The sequence below is a fragment of the Leptonychotes weddellii genome, chromosome 2 (assembly GCF_054177405.1).
Source record: "Leptonychotes weddellii isolate Sample4059 chromosome 2, ASM5417740v2, whole genome shotgun sequence".
Taxonomy (NCBI): domain Eukaryota; kingdom Metazoa; phylum Chordata; class Mammalia; order Carnivora; family Phocidae; genus Leptonychotes; species Leptonychotes weddellii.
The window spans coordinates 92,549,263-92,571,049 of record NC_138370.1 but is presented as its reverse complement, the minus strand read 5'-3'; the positions used below and the strand labels follow the sequence as shown (position 1 = coordinate 92,571,049).

Genomic DNA, 21,787 nt, shown 5'->3' with positions numbered 1-21,787 from the left:
GTAGGATTCTCTCACAGTCCAGGCATTCTTCGTCTCAGAATGGACGAGGCTGACAAAGGACGCAGTGTTGCTGCTTTCTCAACTGTGCTGGCCCCCGCTCAAGGCTCCTATTTTGTGGGGAGAGAAGAGGGTAGGTTTGGGTCACAGGCTGCCATCAGGACAGATGTGATGGTAACTAACGGCCACCCGCTCTGCCCCCAGGTCTCAGAGAGCAGTGAGAGATCTCCCTAGGAGTCTTCCTCAGATTCGTGTGCCCTCAGAATGAAGCCTAGACAGGACAGAGCTGGGCCTGCACTAGCCAACTTCTTTCATTGGTTCTGAAGTGGATTATCTTTTTAAAATATGCTTTTACATTTCTGGAGTTGGGGTGTTTTCACATAGGCCACAGCTAATAGGAAGTTTCTGTTTGTTTTTGGATGGGTGGCTAAGTATATAAAAAAGGAGTCACCCAATGATTGTCTGCTCTAAGTTTCTCAAGATCTTGCTTTCTCCTCCTTTTTTTTTTTTTAAGATTTTGTTTATTTGAGAGAGAGAGAACTAGAAAGAGAGAGAGCAAGCACAACTGGGGGGCAGAGGAAGAGGGAGAAGCCGGCTCCCCGCTGAGCAGGGAGCCCCATGCGGGACTCTATCCCAGGACCCCGGGATCACGACCTGAGCCGAAGGCAGACGCTTAATGGACTGAGCCACCCAGGCATCCCTCTACTCCTTCTTTTAATATTTTTTCACATCCTTCATTTCTTAATATCCATCATGTCAAAATATGATATAAAATCATTAAAATTTACACTTTGGGAGCGACTTGCCCCCCCCCAGTCTAACTCTGGCATATCTCTTGGCTCCTGTTCCAGCCTCTGTCCAGTCTCACAGAGCCAGGCTGCTTCCCCCTGGCTTGTCCTGAACAGCTCTCCATGGAAGGAACAGGGGAGAGTGCCTTTTTCTCCCTATGACCAAGTGAAGGCATTTGGTGAAAAGAAATCTGGCAGTACTAGAAAACAAATCATTGTGTATCCAGGTCATGATTATAACAAATAAAGAAAGCAAATACATTAACATACAGTATTTGATTATGAAAATATGTTATCCACATTTCCTTATTCTACCTTCTCCCATTAAGGACTAAGACAACTTAACCTTCCAAGAAGATAAAGTGGTAATTTTTAGATATCTTTTTTTTTTTTTTAAGATTTTATTTATTTATTTGAGACAGAGAGAATGAGATACAGAGAGCATGAGAGGGAGGAGGGTCAGAGGGAGAAGCAGACTCCCCGCTGAGCAGGGAGCCCGATGTGGGACTCGATCCCGGGACTCCAGGATCATGACCTGAGCTGAAGGCAGTCGCTTAACCAACTGAGCCACCCAGGCGCCCCTAAAGTGGTAATTTTTATTGTGAGGTTCTCTTTTCAAAAGCTGTGTGTGTGTGTATAATTACCTTATAGCAAATCCTACGCAAATATCTAAATTGATTATTTTAATTGTATAGGAATGGAAATATTCATAGTAATATAGTGAGGGAAGCACCTGCCTACTGCTGATTTCCTGCTTAATATTTGATTTGTTATTGTGATAATTTTGCTTTCCTTTGCATTTGGAAAATGACCGAGTTCGTCCCCTAGACAAGGAGCAGGAAATACCATAGAGATAGGCTGGGGGCTTGGACCTGTCCTAATGGTCAGAAGCCTGGGGAGCGCTCTGCAGGCACCAGACACACGTACTCCGTGCTTGCTGCGCCATCTAGGGAGCAGTGTGCGGCATGCGTGCCAGCCAGTTGGGTAGAAAGGACTGAATGCACTGTTTTAACTGATAGGGTGTGTGAAATGAAGTGTTATCAGTCCATATAGGCGCAAATCGTCATAACCTACGTGAGGAGTGGTACTGCTAGTAAATGGCGGTTGATGTGTTCAAAAAGAAGAGTCGGGGTTTGTCGGTTGTCTACTTCTGCAAATGCAGTTACCTGTAACCATGAAACTGTATTTTTGAGCTCACTCAACATATTGCAGAGCAGATAGGAGTAGAATGATCGATGACAAGTTCATATTGTTTATTTTGTTCTCCAAGTTTCTCCTTGATATTTATAAATTTCACAAACTTGGCAACAATAAAGGAAATGTTAAAATAATTAAATTCACTCATATAACACTGCAGTATTTACTACTTTGGGGGCTGCAGTAATGTGTCCGTGGATGTATTTAGCAAAACTGTAACCAAAGCTCTTGTGATTTTTAAAACTTGACATAATACACTATTTTCTAACAACAAAAAAAAAGAAGAGTCCTTAAAGAAGATGCTGAATACAGGAATAACTAGTAAAATCCCCAGAATAAAAATTAATGAGAGAAATCTAACACTGCAGATATTAAAATGTGTTATAAGATACCAGTAAATAAAAGTCTTTGGCCCAGGCACAGGAATAACCAGATATATAGATCCATGGACCAGAATAGAATTCAGAAATCCACTGAGAGGGCGGAATTTTACATTAATAACAAGAGGAAATATTCAATAGTGTTGAAAAGACTGGCTATTCATTGGGTTAAAAGTAAAGATGCATCTAGCCTCATTCTTTCCTCCAAAAAGAGATTCTGGATGATGAAGGATTAAAAATTCAAGAAATGAGGGGCACATGCACCCCAATGTTCATAGTAGCAATGTCCACAATAGCCAAACTATGGAAAGAGTGTAGGTGTCCATCAACAGATGAATGGATAAAGAATGGATATATATATATATATATACGCACACACCATGGAATGTTATGCAGCCATCAAAAAATGAAATCTTGCCATTTGCAACAATGTAGATGGAACTAGAGGGTATTATGCTAAGCAAGATAAATCATTCAGAGAAAGACAGGTATCATATGATCTCCCTGCTATGAGGAATTCTTAATCTCAGGAAACAAACTGAGAGTTGCTGGAGTGGTGGGGGGTGGGACGGATGGGGTGGCTCGGTGATAGACATTGGGGAGGGTATGTGCTATGGTGAGCGCTGTGAATTGTGTAAGACTGATGAATCACAGACCTGTACCCCTGAAACAAATAATATATGTTAGTAAAAAATAAATAAATAAATAAATAAATAAAAAATAAACCAGTGTTGCAACCCCCCCCCCAAAAAAAATTGAAGAAATGAAACTATAAAATTACTAAAGGAAACTATGGGTATTTAAAAGATAATCTTAATGTGGGAAAAGTGCTAACTAAGTCAATAGACCAAGAGGCCATTTAGGAAAAGACATTTTATCTTTATAGCAAAACAAAAAAGTTGACAGAAAATTAGAAAACAATAATACTTAAGGGTAAATACTGTATTCGGGGTTTTTTTTTTTTAAGTTAAAATGGATTAAATTCTATGTTGATACCATCTAACAGAGGACTGTAGAGACTACAGAGAATAAGAGATGAAAACAATTTGAATTTGTGTTTTTCTGGCTAGCATGTGAAGCTAAGTGTCTTTCCATGTGAATGCCACTTGCTTTCCATCTGTGAAATGGGTGTTTCCTGAAGTACTTTGTGGAAATTTTTTTCTCATTATTTTGTTTTGTCTTATCAATCTTTTATTATGTATATTGAAATTATTTCTGCATCTATTTATTACTATTATTATTGTTATTTTGCTTTTTTATTTTTTTAAAAGATTTTATTTATTTATTTGTCAGAGAAAGAGAGCGCACAAGCAGGGGAAGCGGCAGGCAGAGGGAGAAGCAGACTCCCTGCTGAGCAGGAAGCCCTATGTGGGACTTGATCCCCGGACCCTGGGATCATGACCTGAGCTGAAGGCAGATGCTTAACCTACTGAGCTACCCAGGTGCCCCTCTCAGTGTTTTCTTTATGACTTCTGGGATTTGTGACTGGCCCAGGAAGGCCTTCCACACCCAGAAACAATAAAAGTATCTTTTGAGGAGTTTTTTCAAGTATTTCATATATTTTAATTCATTTTGACTTTTTAATCCTTCTCCATATTAGTAGAGGGATCTAACCTCATTTTTTTTCTAAATCCGTGGTAGGTGACTCTTCTCCCCGCTGATGGAAATGCTCGGTTCCTGTGTAGGCAGGGGTTTGGCTCTGCTGCCCCCTTCATTGCTGTCTCTTCTCCTAACACTGAACATTTCATAGAGATGGCTCTAGATTCTAGAGTGCATTCTGATTATCTAGAAGGAGAACTCTCTTTCCCTGTTCTTTTTCAAAATCTTCTTGGCCTTTCTTGTACACTTTCTTTTCTAGATGAATTTTAGACTGCTCTAGTTCCGTAGCAGTCCTCTCGGAATGTAGGTGGGGAATGCATTGAATTTTTATTAAAAATTTTTATTTTTATTAAAATAAAAATTTTATTTAAAAAATAGCATCTTCAGAACATTGATGTTTCTTTCCTGGCACATGTTACATCTCCACTTCCTCAGTTTTTCTTTTTTGTCCTTCAGTAAATTTTTCTTCATGTACATCTTGTGTATTTTGTTAGGCTTGCTCTACTCTTAGATATATATAGTTTTTGTTGATACTGTAAATGGGGTTTTTTTTTTTTACTCTATATTTTTACCTGGTATTTGTCAGGGGGGCAGGGACGTTCTAAAGTACCTTTATTCCTTTTTTTAAAATATTTTATTTATTTATTTGACAGAGAGAGAGAGAGAACACAAGTAGGCAGAGTGGCAGGCAGAGGGAGAGGGAGACGCAGGCTCTCCACTGAGCAGGGAGCCGGATGTGAGGCTCGATCCCAGGACCCCAGGATCATGACCTGAGCCAAAGGCAGCCGCTTAACCGACTGAGCCACCCAGGCGCCCCCTAAAGTACCTTTATCTTTGACAGTGTTAAATATCCAGAATTGTTTTGTTTTGTTTTGTTTTGTTTTTACATTGAACACACTTATTATGAAGGTTATTATTTTTTTTTTGAAGAGTTGTTATTAAATCAATTTGCACTTTATAATTGCGGGGTCTTAAATTCCCGAAAATACTGCATATGTATATAGAGGCAAGATGCCCACTGGGGCCTCTCAGCCCTTTCAAGATGTTCCGGTTCCCAAATCTTCACCGTGAGTTCAGCACGTTCGGGATCCCTTCAGCCTCTGCCTGCTGCAGCTCATCCTGCTGCCTGGCACGCTTGTCAGCCAAGCCCAAAACCCAACCCCTTCTGTGTTCCCATAAAACATAAGTCACACCAAACGTTTTGTGAATTCAAGCTGAAAATGAGAGCTCATGGGGGAGGGGGTTACGTCCGGGAGCCCAGTGTCAGGCTCACTGTTCCTTCTCTGACCTTTCACGTCCCCTCTCCCTCCAGCCCAGGGAAGAGCAGTTTGGAAATTACCTTGAGGCCTCATTCTAAGCCAATTGGAGTATTATCTTCTAAAAATGCTGAGCACTTTTCCTGAAGGGAACTATAATGACTAACATTTTCTCTGCTCCCTTTCTTATCAATAAAGGCTAGATGGTTGAGTATATTCCTGTAAATGGTTAATGAGTATGGCTGGAAAAAATCTAGGAAAATAGCTTAATGGATTTTATTTTATGCCATGCACAACAAAGAACAAACAACTGAAGTATTTATTGCATAGAGTCGGTTGAAACTCAAAGACCTTTTAAGTCCTTGGGAAACAAAATTTAAATAACATTATTATTGTAAGGCTTAGTATATGTGAATGTCAGCTTTTTTAAAAATGGCGTTGACCCTGAAATTTTAATCTTTAGAGAACTGGGTAGTAGGTGATAAATTACTTGAAGACAAACCATAGGGATAAAATGTAGTATTAGAGTCATTCTACCATGCAGCCTTCATATTTGTTTTAAGTACATCTGGCTTAGGACTGCATCTAAAATGAAAATTTTAAATCAGTTTGTTCTTGTTTCTTACTTTGAATCCACAGATAATACTGTTATATTTTCAGTACATGTGATATTCTTGCTAAATGTAGTAGAATGTAAATTGAAAGCTGTATTAATAATCACAGCCTATTTTACCCACTCAGTAGCTAGAAGGGTGTACCCCCTTCCATCATCATCCCAGTCATCTAGCGACACTACCCACTAACTCATTTCGGACACAAATAAAATGTGGCCCCCTCTCCCCTGCTAAGAATGAGTACAATAGAGTCATTAATACAGATCTCATTAAGTGATAAAAGAAAAGGGGAGGGAAGCATGGGGGGGCTAATGTTCCATATAAATACTTGGTGTTGAGCTGGGTGGTGGTGTCATTGTGATAGTTCTTCTTACTGTGCAGTTATCACCCCACTCCCCCTTCAGTAAATCAGGGTATGTCAGAAAGGGGTGTGAAATGCCAAGAACATTCTGAATGAGAGACCTGCAGGGTCCGTGAGACCTAACTGGGACAGCTCACTCCGCACATCATGAATACAGAGTGGTCTGTCCCCTGTTTTCATGCCTGTATCATGGCAGAGATGTTGTCAACAGCACGTTGGTTTTCCTTACTGTGGAATTACCTGTTCCTCAAAGTGCTGTGGCCCTGTTAGTTTTCCTACGGGAAACTGAAGCTCAGTGTCTTTGACAAAGACTTATTCAAGGGGTTAACGTACCGTAAAAGCAAGTTTGTGCCTACAGAATAAAATAAAGCAAGGATAGTATCCCTCAAAACTAACTGCTTTCATTTTCCGTATAAATCAACCATACTGGCAAAAATTTATCCATGTGTCTTCCTCCAAAATGAGTGATTCCTGCAGTGTTAGAGTTGTCCCTACTTAACCTCGGATCTGCACGAGTTACATGAGCATCTGTTGGCTGTCTAAGGACAGGTTTGGGAATTTAGCATTTTCCTGCACCATGAGGGAGAGCAACCATTCAGAGATTTCTAGAAGCCCTGGATGCCTCACTATAGAGCATGTATGATTTGTGTTCTCTGTGAGTTGGAGAAATATTTAGGGAAATAGTAAAACTCATTAGGCCTATGGATCTGTGGAACTATTAGCTAACTCCTTCTCTTTCTTATCATATAACACAGAGATGAAAATTACCAAGCTTAGACCAAGATAAAGTCAGCCCACTCCTAAAAACAAAAATCTTCCTGGGTGGGGGTGAGGGTGGTAGTTAATGTTTTTGTTTTATGTCCAATCCACATCTTTCACTTGTATCCTCATAGAAAAATCTTTTTCAAGATTTTATTTATTTATTTGAGAGAGAGAGCACAAGCAAGAGTGGGGCGGCAGGCAGACGGAGAGGGACAAGCAGACTCCCCGATGAGCAAGGAGCCCGATGCGGGACTCGATCCCAGGACCCTGAGATCTTGACCTGAGCCGAAGGCAGACGCTTCACGCACTGAGCCACCCAGGCGCCCTCCTCATACAAATTTATTACTGACCGTGTTTTAAGCATCAGTTTTAATTTTTTGACTGAGATCTTAGGCCGTTAGCTACAGATTTTTTGTTGTTGTTATTTGTTGGTCTTACTAAATTAGCCATCCACCCTCCTTATTTCAGTTAGTGTTGTCAGGTGAAATATTTTAAACAAAAGCAGTTATTTAAAGAAAAATTTTATGTCCTTTACTTCCTAATGGTTTAAGAAAATTACCTGAAGTCTTTTTAAAAACTGGGCTCTTGTTGAAGCTGATTATGAACCATATTGGTCTTTCATAAAATTAACTGCTACATTTTGATTTGTAGGATCTCCAAAGGTGGGTAAATGGTGCTAATGAACATGGCTTTGTCCTGGCATCTTTCGGAGCTGGTGTCAAGTATCTGTCAGAAGACATTGCTAACAAACTGGCTGGAGCTCTGGGGAGATTGCCCCAAAAAGTGATTTGGAGGTAAGGTAATAATGTCGATTGTTTCTTCACTGTTGATTTTCAGTATCTCCTTGCTTAGCCTGCAGGTCCCGGTCAAGCACAGCACACTGGCTCCCTGGCAAGATTAGCAGGATGCCCCCCAATTTTCATTTTGTTTCTTAGTGTATTGAAATCTAGGGACTAATTTCTAAGACTCTGTGATGGATAAAGAAAGAGATATCAAGTCTGTAGCCTACAAGGAAAATATGATGCAGAATGATTTATCCTTATCCTTTTATGTTACCCCTCAGCTTTATATCCTGTTTCTCCTTCTGTTAGTTATTGTCATTTTAAAAAATTGTTGTAATTACATGCATTTCTACATACCTTCTATATACCTTCAAATCAGTGTTGGAATGAGGTAAAGAATGATGGATGAATGAATAAACAGGTAAAATATTTCATGGAACCTTTTGCCCTTTATAAATGCTTTTTATTTCATTTATCCAAGAGACCAGGTTTTAAAAAACACAATCACTTGTCAGTTAATGCTGGTTAAAACAGATCCATAGATTACGCCCAGCTTCCTTTGGAAGGCCCTGCCAAGAAGTGTCTGTCTCTGGACTTCCCAACCCAGCATGTAAACATCAGACCTGAATGTCATTGCCGTTGGGATCCAGGAATACTGCAGTGAACAACATCGTCCCCGAAGTCTCAGGCCATTACAAGTAGGGTCTGAGTAACACGGATTTTTCCTTTATAACAACTGTGTAAAGATTAACTCCCACTTTTCCTGGCTGAGCTATGAAATGGATACGTACTTTATCCCTACTGTTTAAGACATTTTCCTTTGGATGCCAGTCCGATTGTGTTTCCTCTATTAGGCTTAACCCAGAAAGTACCCTTCTGCTTTATTTAGGGCAGTTTGTGTCTGCTCAGTTCAGACTCTTGCCACTCCCTCAGTCCTTAAGCATGTTCATGTTTTATCTTGCAAAGATCAAGGCAAGAAACCACTTAGTGATATCCTTCGCCCCACAGAACTCCTGTCTCTGGGGCCAAGCTAGAGAAGAGTCCTTTTTGCTTTCTTTCAATTCTCACACCTTCCTTTAGGCTCCAGGTGTCAGAGACTGGAGCTATCCATCCACTGCCCAGCGACTCTCCCTGCTTCTTCACATTTCTCCTTCTGGGTTCCCTGGAGAGTGACTTTCTAGCACAGAAAGTCACCCCCATCTCTGTAATTGGGTGAGAACTGAAGGAAGATAGATCCCAATATAAGCCAAGTGTCTTTTTTGTTTTTTTACAAGAGAACAGATCTACACCTTTATTTATTTACTTTTCATTAAATTTAAATCCTTGAGGGGTACAGCATCACATGGATTCTGTGGCCAATGGCTTTAGCAGGAAGGTAGCTTCGGAATTTGACACGAACCATGCCACTGTTTCCATGAGCACTAGTTACTTTTCCCCAGATTCCTCTGGTTTTGTTTGGTTTACCACCAGGAGTTGCTGTGTTGTTCTTTGCTTTGTACACGTAAGCACATCTCTTGCTTAGAATTCATAGCATAAACGCCTTCGATTTTAAGAAGAGCTGTGTGCTCCCTCTGGTTCCAGAAACCCTGCTTATAGACAGCAAAAATGGCTTTGGACCACAGCCTTCCAGACATTATTTGGCATTATAGGAGTCCTATTCCCAGCAGGCCTCCACCGGCTCCAAGATGGCGGGAAAAGACAAACCAAGTGTTTTTTTGGATTTTTTGTTTTGTTTTGTTTTGTTTTTAGATCTCTCTCAATCAGTGAAAATGTGAAAAAGAAAATCACAATTTTGTTGTTACTAAAGCATGGTTTCCTTCTTAAGATATCAACAAAAGATCATTTAACGTTTATTTTAAATTTAATAATTTAACCAGAGTCCGTACCAGGAGTAAAGTTTGATTTTTGATAGATTCATTGTCTCTGTACATTTTAGGTTTTCTGGAACCAAACCAAAGAATCTAGGAAACAACACGAAGCTCATAGAATGGTTACCACAAAATGACCTGCTTGGTAAGTCAGCGACATGTAGGTACTTACTTGGCTTTTAGATCTTAATTGTGTAAATGTGATTTTGCACTTGAACGTCTTCTGTGATAATGTGTGTAGTTTATGAGAGAGTCATTATGTCATCCAGTATCTCAGATTTCAAACCAACAAGTCAAGTCTTTATTTACTGGAAAATAATTTGTCAAGTATAATCATTTGGGTCTATAAATTAAAAATTTTAGACCAGTTACTAATTTTAATTTTCTGGAAAATATACTTAATAAGCTGTGTAAACTAGCAGTGAATAAAGTTATACCTGATTAGACTAATCAGCTAAAGATAGTAAAATTAAAACAGTGAAAATGTAGATTTGTGTTAGAGTTTTATTACAGATGTATCTGAGAACTCAGAAAAATTCAAAGTTATTCATTTGTTTGAAACCAAAGAGAAGCAGAAGGCCAAGGAAACAGTCAGTTTGTCTTATCTTTATTTGGTTCGTATGTTTAGATTTCCCCTTAAATCACCAGACATTTTTGAAACATTTTATTAAATAAACACATGATTTAGTTATTTATTGGGATTCTGATCCTCAGATAAAAACTAAAATAACAATTATATGCACTTCTTTTAAGATATTTGAAATAAGTAATTTAACTCTGTGTTGAATAAGCATAGTTAGTAAAACTGTAATTTCATTAAATATCTAGGAAAACATGATGCCATATTATCCTTTAAGATATTAAGGACATTATAAAAATGTTATTGAGTTTTGGTAATATTGACTATCATCTGTTCAATAATACTAAAATCTAACAGATTATGTTAGTTGTCTTTAAACAATACTCTTAAAAACAGGCTTTTGAAAAGTATTTTTTAGAAGCTACAATGACCCGTCCTAAAAACCAGCAAATTGAATTTTGTAACTGAAAAACAGTGAGGTATGTAAGTGGCTCTAAATAATATTCTTAAAAATAGGCTTTTGAAAAGTATTTTTTAGAAGCTATAAAATGACCCATCGTAAAAAACAGCAAATTGATTTTTATAACTAAAAAACAGTGAGGAATTTTCTTTATATATATAATTCCTTTTCATCTAGTTCATTATATGTATTATTCTATAAATGACAAAATTGAAGGAGAAACAGGGCAATTTACTTTTCTTAATACTTGTATTTCATTTTCTTTCTTTCTTTTTTTTTTTATGTCTTTACTATTATGACTTCAGATTCTGTAGAAGGTAGAAAGAAGCAGGAAATTTAAATTAATCGCCTGTCAACTCTTTCAGTGTCACGGTGCGATACCGCTATCGGAGAACATCTGAACTGTTCTCACGGTTTTTTTCTGAGAGGCTGTACAGCAAGGTGTAGCTACTCAGTGGTCCACACCCAATGGTCCTCCTCAAATTCATAGCTCTTCCGGGTTCCTCAGAATCTCAGTTCTCTGCCTTTGCCGAGATTAGTGTCCTTTGTATCACCAGGTATGACTTTGTGGGTCCTCTGTTGGCTATTAACCGTGATCAGCAGATTCCGCCAGGATGAGAAGTAGGAACTGAACCACTCTCTTTCCCTTCCCTTCCTTCCATACTCCCCCCCCTGCCCTCCACCCATCAGCACTGTCTCATTTGTCACTGCTGGGCTTGGTAGTAAGGTTTTGTTCAAAGAAAAGGTTTTGCTGCTAAAAAGAAAGTTTGAACTGCACTGAGAGGGCAGATCCATTAGGTGGGCTGAGTTGAGAAGCTATTTGTAGGCAAAGGCGACACTGAGTGACTAACCCCGCTAGACAGGGGGTAAAGAGGGCCCCGGTGCCCAGTTGAGACCGAGGTTCAACACCCAGAGTCCGTTTTCTGCCTGGTGTATGAATATTTAAAAGGTTTGTTTCTGTGAGCTGTAGTTCCTTTCTGGCCATGGCACACAATTCCTAAGTGCAATGTTTCTTTGTCCTGCACTTCTTATACAAGGCTTTTGGTCCCTTTCTGAATATAGGCTGCTCAGGAGGAGATCTGGGTTTTGAAATACCTCATTAATTTTGATAAATTATCTTTTTTTATCCCCATGACAACTAGATGTTACATGATGTTCCATCGCTTACAACTGATTTTTATGTGTCAGTCCCTACTTGTTTATATACCCAAACTGTGAAATTGGACCCTAAAATTGTGAAGCATAGAAGCTGACATGACTTGAATGTTGTAAATACTTTGTACGGTACAGTGTTCCTCCTTGGATAAGCACATAAACTCTTCATGGATTTCAGCAGTCCAGCCCCACATCTCAACATTTTTTTTTTTTTTACAAAATGCATTCTACTTATTAATATAGATAAATGCCAGGGCACCTGGGTGACTCAGTCGGTTAAACGTCTGCCTTCGGCTCAGGTCATGATCTCGGGGTCCTGAGATCGAGCCCCACATTGGGCTCCCTGCTCAGTGGGGAGTCTGCTTTGCCCTCTCCCTCTGCCGGTCCCCCTGCTTGTGCTCTCTTGCTCTCTCTCTCTCAAATAAACAAAATCTTTAAAATATATGTATAGAGAGGTAAATACTTGGATATCCAGAAATGGATGTCTACTTTTATTTTTTTTATTTTTATTTTTTAAAAAGATTTTTATTTATTCATTTGACAGAGAGAGAGAGAGCACAAGCAGGGGAAGCTGCAGGCAGAGGGAGAGGGAGAAAGCAGGCTTCCTGCTGAGCAGGGAGCCCGACGCGGGGCTCGATTCCAAGACCCTGGAATCATGACCTGAGCTAAAGGCAGATGCTAAACCGACTGAGCCACCCAGGTGCCCTGGATGTCTACTTTTAGTAGAATGTGGTTGCACCCTGGTATTTTTGGCATTTCTTGCTTTTGTTGACTTCCTATTTATTATTGGCCATTTAAATAGATGTGGCTAGTCAGTGGATACTTACAGTTGAGGGAAAGTTGTAATACACTCCCTAAAGCTGTAAATTTCAGTGATTTAAAAATGGCTCTTAACTAATATATACAGATCAGTTAATTATTTATATAATAAGCATTTTAAGTGATGTAGAGCAGGAATCAGTGAAATCATGCCTTTAAAAATCCTGTATCTAAAATGTGTATTATAGTGTTGACTTTTAAGAGATTTCTGGAAAATCTCTTTTTCGAGTAATTCACAGTACTGTTAAGTTGTTTTCTTTTTTAATCCTTCTTTAGGGCATTCAAATATTAAAGCCTTCCTGAGCCATGGTGGTTTGAATAGTATTTTTGAAACTATGTATCACGGTGTACCTGTAGTGGGAATCCCACTCTTTGGAGACCACTATGATACTATGACTCGGGTCCAGGCAAAAGGCATGGGGATATTGCTAGAATGGAAGACAGTTACTGAAGGAGAGCTATATGAAGCACTGGTGAAAGTTATCAATAATCCCAGGTAAGTTTTCAATTGAAAGCAGATGAAATATATATATACCACAGCATACTGTCAATAAACTGATTATTACCAAGAGGTTGTCAATAGACCAAGTATAGAAATATCCTTTAGATTCCTGTGTCTAATGCCTTCTGCATGTCTTCTATAATTTGAAAAATAAAGATAGCAATCATATGGCTAGCATGTATGACCTTGAATAATATTCTACCAGGATTTCCCAAACTGGGGGAGAAAGCATATTGAGAGAAGGAGTATGTGTGGGTAAGAGGTGTATGGTATAGCAAAAAACAAAACAAAACCAAAAAAACTGGAGTGTAGAGTCAGAAACACTTGAATCTGAATCTCAACTTTGTAATCATAATCAGGTCACTTAGTCTCTCCCGAGTTCCATTTTCCTCACTTGTTTAAAATTTATTGTCTTAACATAAGATACTGTGTTTAAAGCACTTAACACAGTGCTTGGCACATACTAGGTACTTAATAAAGAATAGTTGCTTTTATTATTTTCCTCATTTTTATATTGAGAAAGTCATAATACTGAACCTTGTATTGACATGATCATTCTGTGTTCTGCCTCTCCACTCCATAGCTACCGTCAGAGGGCCCAGAAGCTTTCAGAAATCCACAAGGATCAACCTGGTCACCCTGTCAATCGGACTGTCTATTGGATAGATTACATTCTTCGTCACAACGGAGCCCATCACCTACGTGCCGCTGTCCATCAAATCTCTTTCTGTCAGTATTTTTTACTGGATATTGCCTTTGTGCTTTTGCTTGGTGCTGCCTTGTTCTACTTCTTCTTGTCCTGGGTGACAAAATTTATCTACAGAAAAATCAAAAGTTTGTGGTCTAGAAATAAGCATAGCACAGTTAATGGACATTACCATAATGGAATCCTCAATGGCAAGTACAAAAGAAATGGCCATATTAAACATGAAAAGAAGGTGAAATGAGCCAACAGCCCACAGGATAGTAACGAATCTGTTCAGTCATTGGATTTTTATCACTATAATTTAGTCTAACAACTACTAAAAGTAAAATGTTGGTAAACAATTCTAACACTCCCTGATCTGATCTTACTAACAAGATTCTATGGAATTAAGACAGCTGTAAAAAGCACAAACCTAAAATGTAAAAATGTATTTTATTCGAATACTGATACAGAGAGTTTTGGCACTGAACCTTTTAGAAGTCTGAATTATTTAAATCAATTAAGTGACCATGTCAGACCTTAGTTTTGAGTCTTGATATGTGTGTGTCCCAGATGAGGAATGGTTTCTTTTCTCTTAAAAAGATATGTTTGCGTGTATGTGTGTATGTATGTTTATTTCCTAATTAAGAGAATTTTTAGCTGGCTGCTTGGCATATTTGTTGAGGGTGCAACACATTCAAGAATGAATTTGAAAGACAGGCTCCAAATGTTGCTTTTCTAGAATTTAACATATGTGAACTCAGAACACTTTACCATGAAAGAACACTTTTCCCTCAAAACTGAATGCAGTGGAAGAAAATGAAAAGATACATGGCACCGTTTTTATACTTTTTTGGGTTTTTTGTTTGTTTGTGTTAGTTTTTTGTTTTGTTTTGCTTTATGTTTTTGTTTTCTTTTTCTTATAAGCTGTGGACACTTCTGGGGGAAAAATACATGCAATTAAGTAAATGTATAAATCGGTTGTCATATTTTACTTTTGTTCTCCCCCTACCAATAATTTGCCTCTGGAAGAATTTTATAGTTTTTCTTCTATTTCATTTTAATGAATAACATTGCGTTAAATGCATAATTAAGACAAAGCCACAAAGCTCTGACTTTTGTTCAAAGTACTAAAGATTATTGCTTATGTGGCATCTTTAAACAGGGAGGGCCGTTATTTGAATGTTTTTGTAACTGATGGCTTTTTTATAATGTAATTTTTTAATGTTCAGGTGTTATATTTCCAAAGTTTTAACTTTAAAAAACATCTTCTTCATCCTTTTTGTTGTCTGGGCCACACAATCCATATTACATAGGTGCCAACACTTCATTAAATGGGACATTTACAGTTCTCCATACTGGTACCTTCTTTGTCTGAGAGGTTTGAGATCTTGTTAACAGATCAGACTTCACCTGTTTTACAGAAGTGACAGAGAAATTGTATCTGTTGCTTGTGAAATGAGTTTCTATTTCCCTCTCTCTTCTTCACCCCCTCCCCCCACCTCAGTAGCGTTTCCCAGTCATTGTGGCTGACACGGAACAGTGACAGTGTTCACTTGAGAATAGGGATGCACGTCACAGACATCATAAAATCAGGACCTCCCGGCCGAACCATTCACTAGTTGGCAACTATGAGTTTATTCTATGTCATTCTGTTTACTTAGCATTTGCACTACACATGTTGAGTGTATGCTCTATTTATTCGTAGTTGGAGATCCCATGTCTGACAGCTGAGACTAGAAACATACGTTCACCTAATGACACTCACTAACATGGGAAGAGTTGTGAAAATTCTAGAATGCTGTAAATCCTTGTCATACACTATGACATACAACTTCATTACACTCCCACCAGGAGCCACTCTCCTCTACTTAGAAATAATGTCACAAATCGTTTTCTAATGTACAATGCAGACAAATGTACTGCTCTCTGAATACTTGAAGAAATGGTATTTTACATATAAGCCTATTAGTTATACCTTTTCACAATCTTACCATTATGTTGCTGTTAAAAGGGGAAAAAGACACAGGCAATGAATGGTGGGATGGGAACAAGCTTAGAGTGTATGAATGAGTTGACTTTACTTTTTTGGAATTGGATGAAGTTGACCGTAGGCACTCACTGGATGATTAAGCATAAATTAATCTCCACTGTGATAAAAACTTAAACAATAAACATGATTTAAAAATAGAGAAATGTTGTTGGAATAAAATTTTTATTCAGATTTTATTTCACAATATTATGTATATCCATTATAAACATATTTCTAAGACATGTCTCCCAACTTTTATATGTGTATATCAGTGTAAAAAACAAAATGTTATGTGGGAATTTTTTTATTATTATTAAACAGAGGGATTTACCTTATAAGTACATCAACATGGATCTTAAAATTATCCCACAATTAAGAATGTTAAGTGTAGGCATTTACTGATCATTGTTGTTCTTTTTTTTTTTTTTCCTAGTAAGCTTATTGTGAGCCAGTTTTGGTAAATAGAGTGATTTTAAATTTTCCACATTTGGGCTAGATTCTCTAATAAAGTAAAGTTTTCAAGAAGGTATTTTTTCATTTTTTTTTTTAAAGGAGCCTCTGTAAATATTTTCATAGCTGGTCATCATCATATCAAATGCAAATGTGAGAATTCTTAAGACATTGATCCATTTTTCCTTTAGAGCCATAACTTTTAATAACATAGACATAGGGGCAGAATTCGGATGTCCAGGATTGAAGGGAGCTAATGTTTGGGTGAAAGCAATAGTTTATGATTGAAGTTGAACGTTAGAGATCCTTCTTGAGACTATAGAAACTTTGTATTAAAATTTGAGGACAATCTCAGTCTCGCGATACTACACTGATCATTTTCTGGTAAGGTCTTCTCCGGTGTTTATCAATGTAGGCTCAGGGATACTGTCCTCAAATAATCACCTCTGAAAGTTACCCAACCACATCTTTACCACCCTCCCCTAGGCTGTGATACACAGCACCCCTCTCCAACTGGGCGAGAATCCACGACACTGGGTCCTCAGAGGACTGTCCTTCGCAAAACCTACTCTGTGATCTGCTGTCTGCCCCTGCCCGCCTCCTTCCCTGCTGGGGACTAGTGGTGGCCAGACACTCCAGAGTCAAGATGTAGCATCCTGGTTTTTATCCCCCGCACATTTCCTGCTTCGGCCACGACTGTAAGAATATCTGTGCTCGAGTGGTCTGATAGATTCTGATAACCTGCCTCGGTGTCCTGCTTCCAGCTCTGCACCATAATTAGGCATATTAGACATTGTAATTAGATGTTATGGGGCTGAATACATGGACTGAAATTAAAATGAAGTTCACTTTATTGGGAGAACATTTTGTGGACTATTACTATTTATAAGTGGTAAGCACCTTCTCTGAAATACACAACTGGTAGTGAATTAAAGAAAAAATATATTTACCCAACAGAATTTAAGAACTGCCATGCAGAGTGGCATTCTTTCAACATTCAGTGGATGCCCATCACACGGCAGACAATATGCCAGATACCAGGGGGATTTACAAATGACAAAGTCAGTCTCTCTTTCAAGGAGCTCCTGATCTAGTGGGAGATACAGACGCATAAGTAATTATAATGTAAAGTGCTGACGGCTATAGCAGATACCCATGCAAGGTGCTGCGGAAGCACAGAGTAGCCAAGAAGACCCGTCCCAGTGAACCCCACACTCACTACTGAACTCGCTTGGTGGTTGTTGGTAATACAACTCCTATGGCTTGCTTAATCAGGAACAGCCTCCTCATTTTTTTTTTTCAGAGACTTGGCTATTGAACCCAAGTGCTGGTTGTCTGAGGGTCCTGACATTGGAGGCTAACTCCAGCGGTGACTAATCTTTAACTCTTGTATTTCTGATTAGGATAGTGATAATTACTCCATGGGCTTATCATGAATACACGCTCACACACCCCCTTTCTCTGTACTGGCCACGATACTAAATGTTTTAAACACTGTGTGTGTGTGTGTGTGTGTTTAAAACATTTTAGCGTAATGGCCAGTGTGAAATGAGCACTCAAATCTGTGGTGGTTAGTCCTGAATAGACGAATCTCTGTCACAGTGTTGCACTTTCAGTTTTTGAAAGTTGTTTGAAAAAATACGTTTTATTTATTCATTCAGCAGCCCTTTCCCGAGTCTTCTATTCACCCCGGTGGTGACCGAGGTGCTGGTGGATCCCTAGTCTGTCCCAGTTGTCCTGTCTTCTCTCTTCACAACCCAACTCCTCACCAACGCCCAACATGCTATTAAAATTGAGTGACTCCACTGTGAAAAGAAAAGGTTTAAAAATGAGAGAACCAAAACAAGGTGACAAAACCATTTCAAGGAATAGTTCAGTGATCTGTTTTATTATTGAAAGTATAATTAATTCATTTTCATTTTTGCTTCTAAGTAATTCAGCTGGTTTCTAAATATTGAATCAAATTAGAGAATGCTTATTTATAACTGGTATAAATACTCAAAAAAGTTGAAATAGAAAAATTTAAAATCTTAATGTGACAAAGTTTAAGAATTAGATGAATTCTGTTGGTGAAAATTCCCTAAAATAGGCAGTAAAGGGCTTCTTATTCTCCTTATTTCAGGAAGGGTAAGATTTTTCAGCCAGCGTTGAAAATCTGTGTTTCATGCGAATATGTTAGTGAAATTTTTAGAAGACAGCAAAAACATTTTTCTAACAAATTTTAGTTACAAGTACCTTAGGAATCCATGCAATTAAGATCTTCATATTGTCACTTTTCTACAGATTCTGCACGATGTTTCAGGCTCCCTATTACTTGGGTGTTTGGGTTGTTAAGTTGGGTTTAGGGGAAGAATAGCATGGATGCTCTTTATTTGTCAAAAGATAGACACTGAAAGGCACACAATAATTATATAATTGACATTCTTTACTTTTGGGTAAGTAAGACATAAATTTAAGAAAGAATTCATATAGTCCACAACATTACTGATAATATGCCTAGTTTGTGTAATAAAACCAGCAGATTTTTTTTCAACAGAGCAATATGTAATCCCAGTGGACTGAAAAATTAGAATTACATGTAAAGTTATGTTATTCAAATAAACCAATTATAATAGTGTAAATCTATTCAAGTCTAACACCAACGTTAACTATCTCAGATATTACAAAGCATTTTCATTTATTCACTAATAAAACCTGAAGTTCTCACTGAATTTTTTATGATTAAAAATGTTTTATTGCTATGTTGGTTTCTATTAGTTTTAGTATTAAACTATTCTAATTAGTTTTTACTCTTTCAGTAACTTATTTTGTACAGCAAGCAATCATTCCTTATTTACAAAGACACAATTAGCTTGAATTCAATATAGCATCCACACTTTTAAAAGGTAATTTCTACTAAACCATGGATCCTTAGTCCTAATACTAAGGTCAAGTTTCCATTTAGGTCAGAAATAAGTAAAAGACAGTGTAACCAAGAATAATTTGCTATTGAGATCTTAAATACAAACAGATAATTTTGCTATTGAAGGACCTATTACTCTTTTACTTACCATAACACTGCATTGGAATGTCAAACAACTAATATGTTTAAAAGGAAAAATTTTTTTAAATGTACGCTAATTTTGCTTTAATTACCCTTATGAAATTTTGGTTGAAGTCCGTGAGTATTACTTACTTTTAGCAGAAAATTGGAAGTTTTGAGTATAAATATCTTAGGTAAATTGCATGTAATGTTAAATTTCATGTTGATGATGATGTGTGGTATTATTATATTTCTGGGTGAGTGCATTTTGTTCCCAAATCAAAGGAACTGGCCAGTCTAGAAATGCCCAAGGCTATGATATCATGAAAATGGCCAATTCTGCTTCTGATCCTGATCCTGTCCTCTGGATATAACAAGAAGTTCAACTTCTGAGTAAGTAGACAGTTCTAGAGTGCTTAAAAATGCCAGTGTGAACAGAATTAGTGAAGCCTTGGCCAATAGGAAAACAAAGCAAATACTAATGATGTATATACCAAAGTGATAAAAATATATTAATATATAATATCAATACTAACTCTCTTTGTGCGTGGGTGTGCATGTGTGTAGTTAACATTTAAATTATACCAAACAATTCTTTAGAAACGAGATTCTAAAAAATCAACTCAAACCAAAAATTCCTTCTCTATTTTTTAAGGCCAGTATATGGACCTAAAATTTCAAGAAACAAAAATGGCTTTGAAACTGAATAGAGTTCTAAAGAACTAGCAAGTTTTAACAATTAGGTTAGCTGTACCTCCATAACATTCCTTGCCTAAAGTATTGTGAAGATAGGGTGAAATTGTTACAAAATCAAGCCACCGCTCTGAATATCTTCTTTCTGGAATCTCCCATCTTGTAAGTTATTCTAGAAGAAAAATATTTTGAGATTTAGATTCTAGTTATGAATAACAGCTTCTCTTACAATGAATTCAGCTGACACATGACAGTTTCTCATTGGGGGTCTCAAGAAGAAGAAAGCAAGGACGAAATTTAATCAGGTATTTCATAGATCCAAGTGAATGGATGGGTCGACTTTACCATGTGTGAAAACAATTAACTTTGAGTATGTCAGCCTCTGGTTCCAGATTTCAAACTACGTACTGCTCAATCTGATTTCCTCCCTTACTTGGTCTCCTCCCCCCACCCCACCCCCGCTCCCCCCCCTCACATCTCTCTTCCAAGCTTTTAGTTTCCTCTCCTGGGTTTTCCACTGTTCAGCGTTTTCTGAGTTGCCCTACCGTTTCCAGGTGCATGGTGCGTAGATTGTGCTTACATATCTAATGATGCTATGGAAACACAATTGGAAGCTTAAGAATCCCAAATTACAGAAGGCTAAATTGAGAAAATGTCCAGCTGTGTTAAAAAATCTTTTGTCTGCTCTAGCCGAATGCCCTTAGGATGTAAGGTCCATCAAAAACATATAGACAGTGCTTCCTTACAGGTGTGGCGAGGAAGGCTGTGGCTGAGTGAGCACTGCATCCCCTTTTGGCTGTGGGACCCCATGACCTGGTTCAGGGCTTAGCTCAGTGATCTTTAAACTGTCAAGCCTTGCATACCCCTTCTTAATCCCCGCTTGATCAGTCAAAATTCTTGTACAACTGGTTTGTACCAAGAGACCTTACCTTTCTCCAGGGGAAGCCTGCCTCTTACATTCATTATTGGTGCTCCTAAAAGGATCTGCACCAGGATGCATTTTATCTCTGATTCTCTTGACTCTCACTTATTTAGTATTGCTCATATTAACAGAAGATGCTGCAACTGCAGCCCGCTGTCTGGTAGAGCCAAAGAAAGGCGCAGGACTGACAGGTGGCAGGCATTCAAAAACTTTTCTCATCCTAGGGTTGCAGCAGGTTCATCTTCCTTGTAGGAATAAACAGAAAGGTGTGGGTAGCAAAGCAAGGGCCACCTGGGAAGGAGCAGCAGTTTCAGATAGAAAACTGCCTCAGAATGCCTCGTCTGCTTTTCACAATATATCTTCATCCACTTGGTATATTTCAGTGATATTCCAGAGAGGCTTAGCTGAATTGGATGGATGGTTTTCAACAGCCATGCAATTTATATTTTGGAATGGCAACTCATCTTTTTAAAAATTTTATTTATTGGGCGCCTGGGTGGCTCAGTCGTTAAGCGTCTGCCTTCGGCTCAGGTCATGATCCCAGGGTCCTGGGATCGAGTCCCACATCGGGCTCCCTGCTCGGCAGGAAGCCCGCTTCTCCCTCTCCCACTCCCCCTGCTTGTGTTCCTGCTCTCGCTATCAGTCTGTCAAATAAATAAATAAAATCTTAAAAAAAAAATTATTTATTTATTTATTTATTTATCCCACCAGAGAGAAGGTGGGAGGGAGCAAAAGCAAGCAAAGACCTTTAAAATTCTTGAATCTAGAACCCAGAGAAGTCGATGGAATTTGGCAAATGCAAGACTTTGGCAATATCCAGGTATCTCTAAGCATGTGGGCCCTACTATGTCACAGATCATCTT

The 21,787-nt window shown here is 38.3% G+C and overlaps 1 protein-coding gene and 1 pseudogene across 1 annotated transcript in view; one reads left to right on the top strand and one right to left on the bottom strand.

Moving 5' to 3' along the window:
* The window catches only part of UGT8 (UDP glycosyltransferase 8), a 79,770-nt gene extending 63,769 nt beyond the window's left edge, over positions 1-16,001 (top strand). The window contains exons 3-6 of the mRNA XM_006727956.3: positions 7,606-7,748; positions 9,673-9,749; positions 12,895-13,114; positions 13,704-16,001. Of these exons, the coding sequence (XP_006728019.1) occupies positions 7,606-7,748; positions 9,673-9,749; positions 12,895-13,114; positions 13,704-14,067 (804 nt within the window). The 3' untranslated portion in view covers positions 14,068-16,001. The remainder of the gene's footprint in view (positions 1-7,605; positions 7,749-9,672; positions 9,750-12,894; positions 13,115-13,703) is intronic.
* LOC115943322 (large ribosomal subunit protein eL33 pseudogene) lies at positions 9,029-9,607 on the bottom strand (annotated as a pseudogene).
* Positions 16,002-21,787: the final 5,786 nt, after the last annotated feature.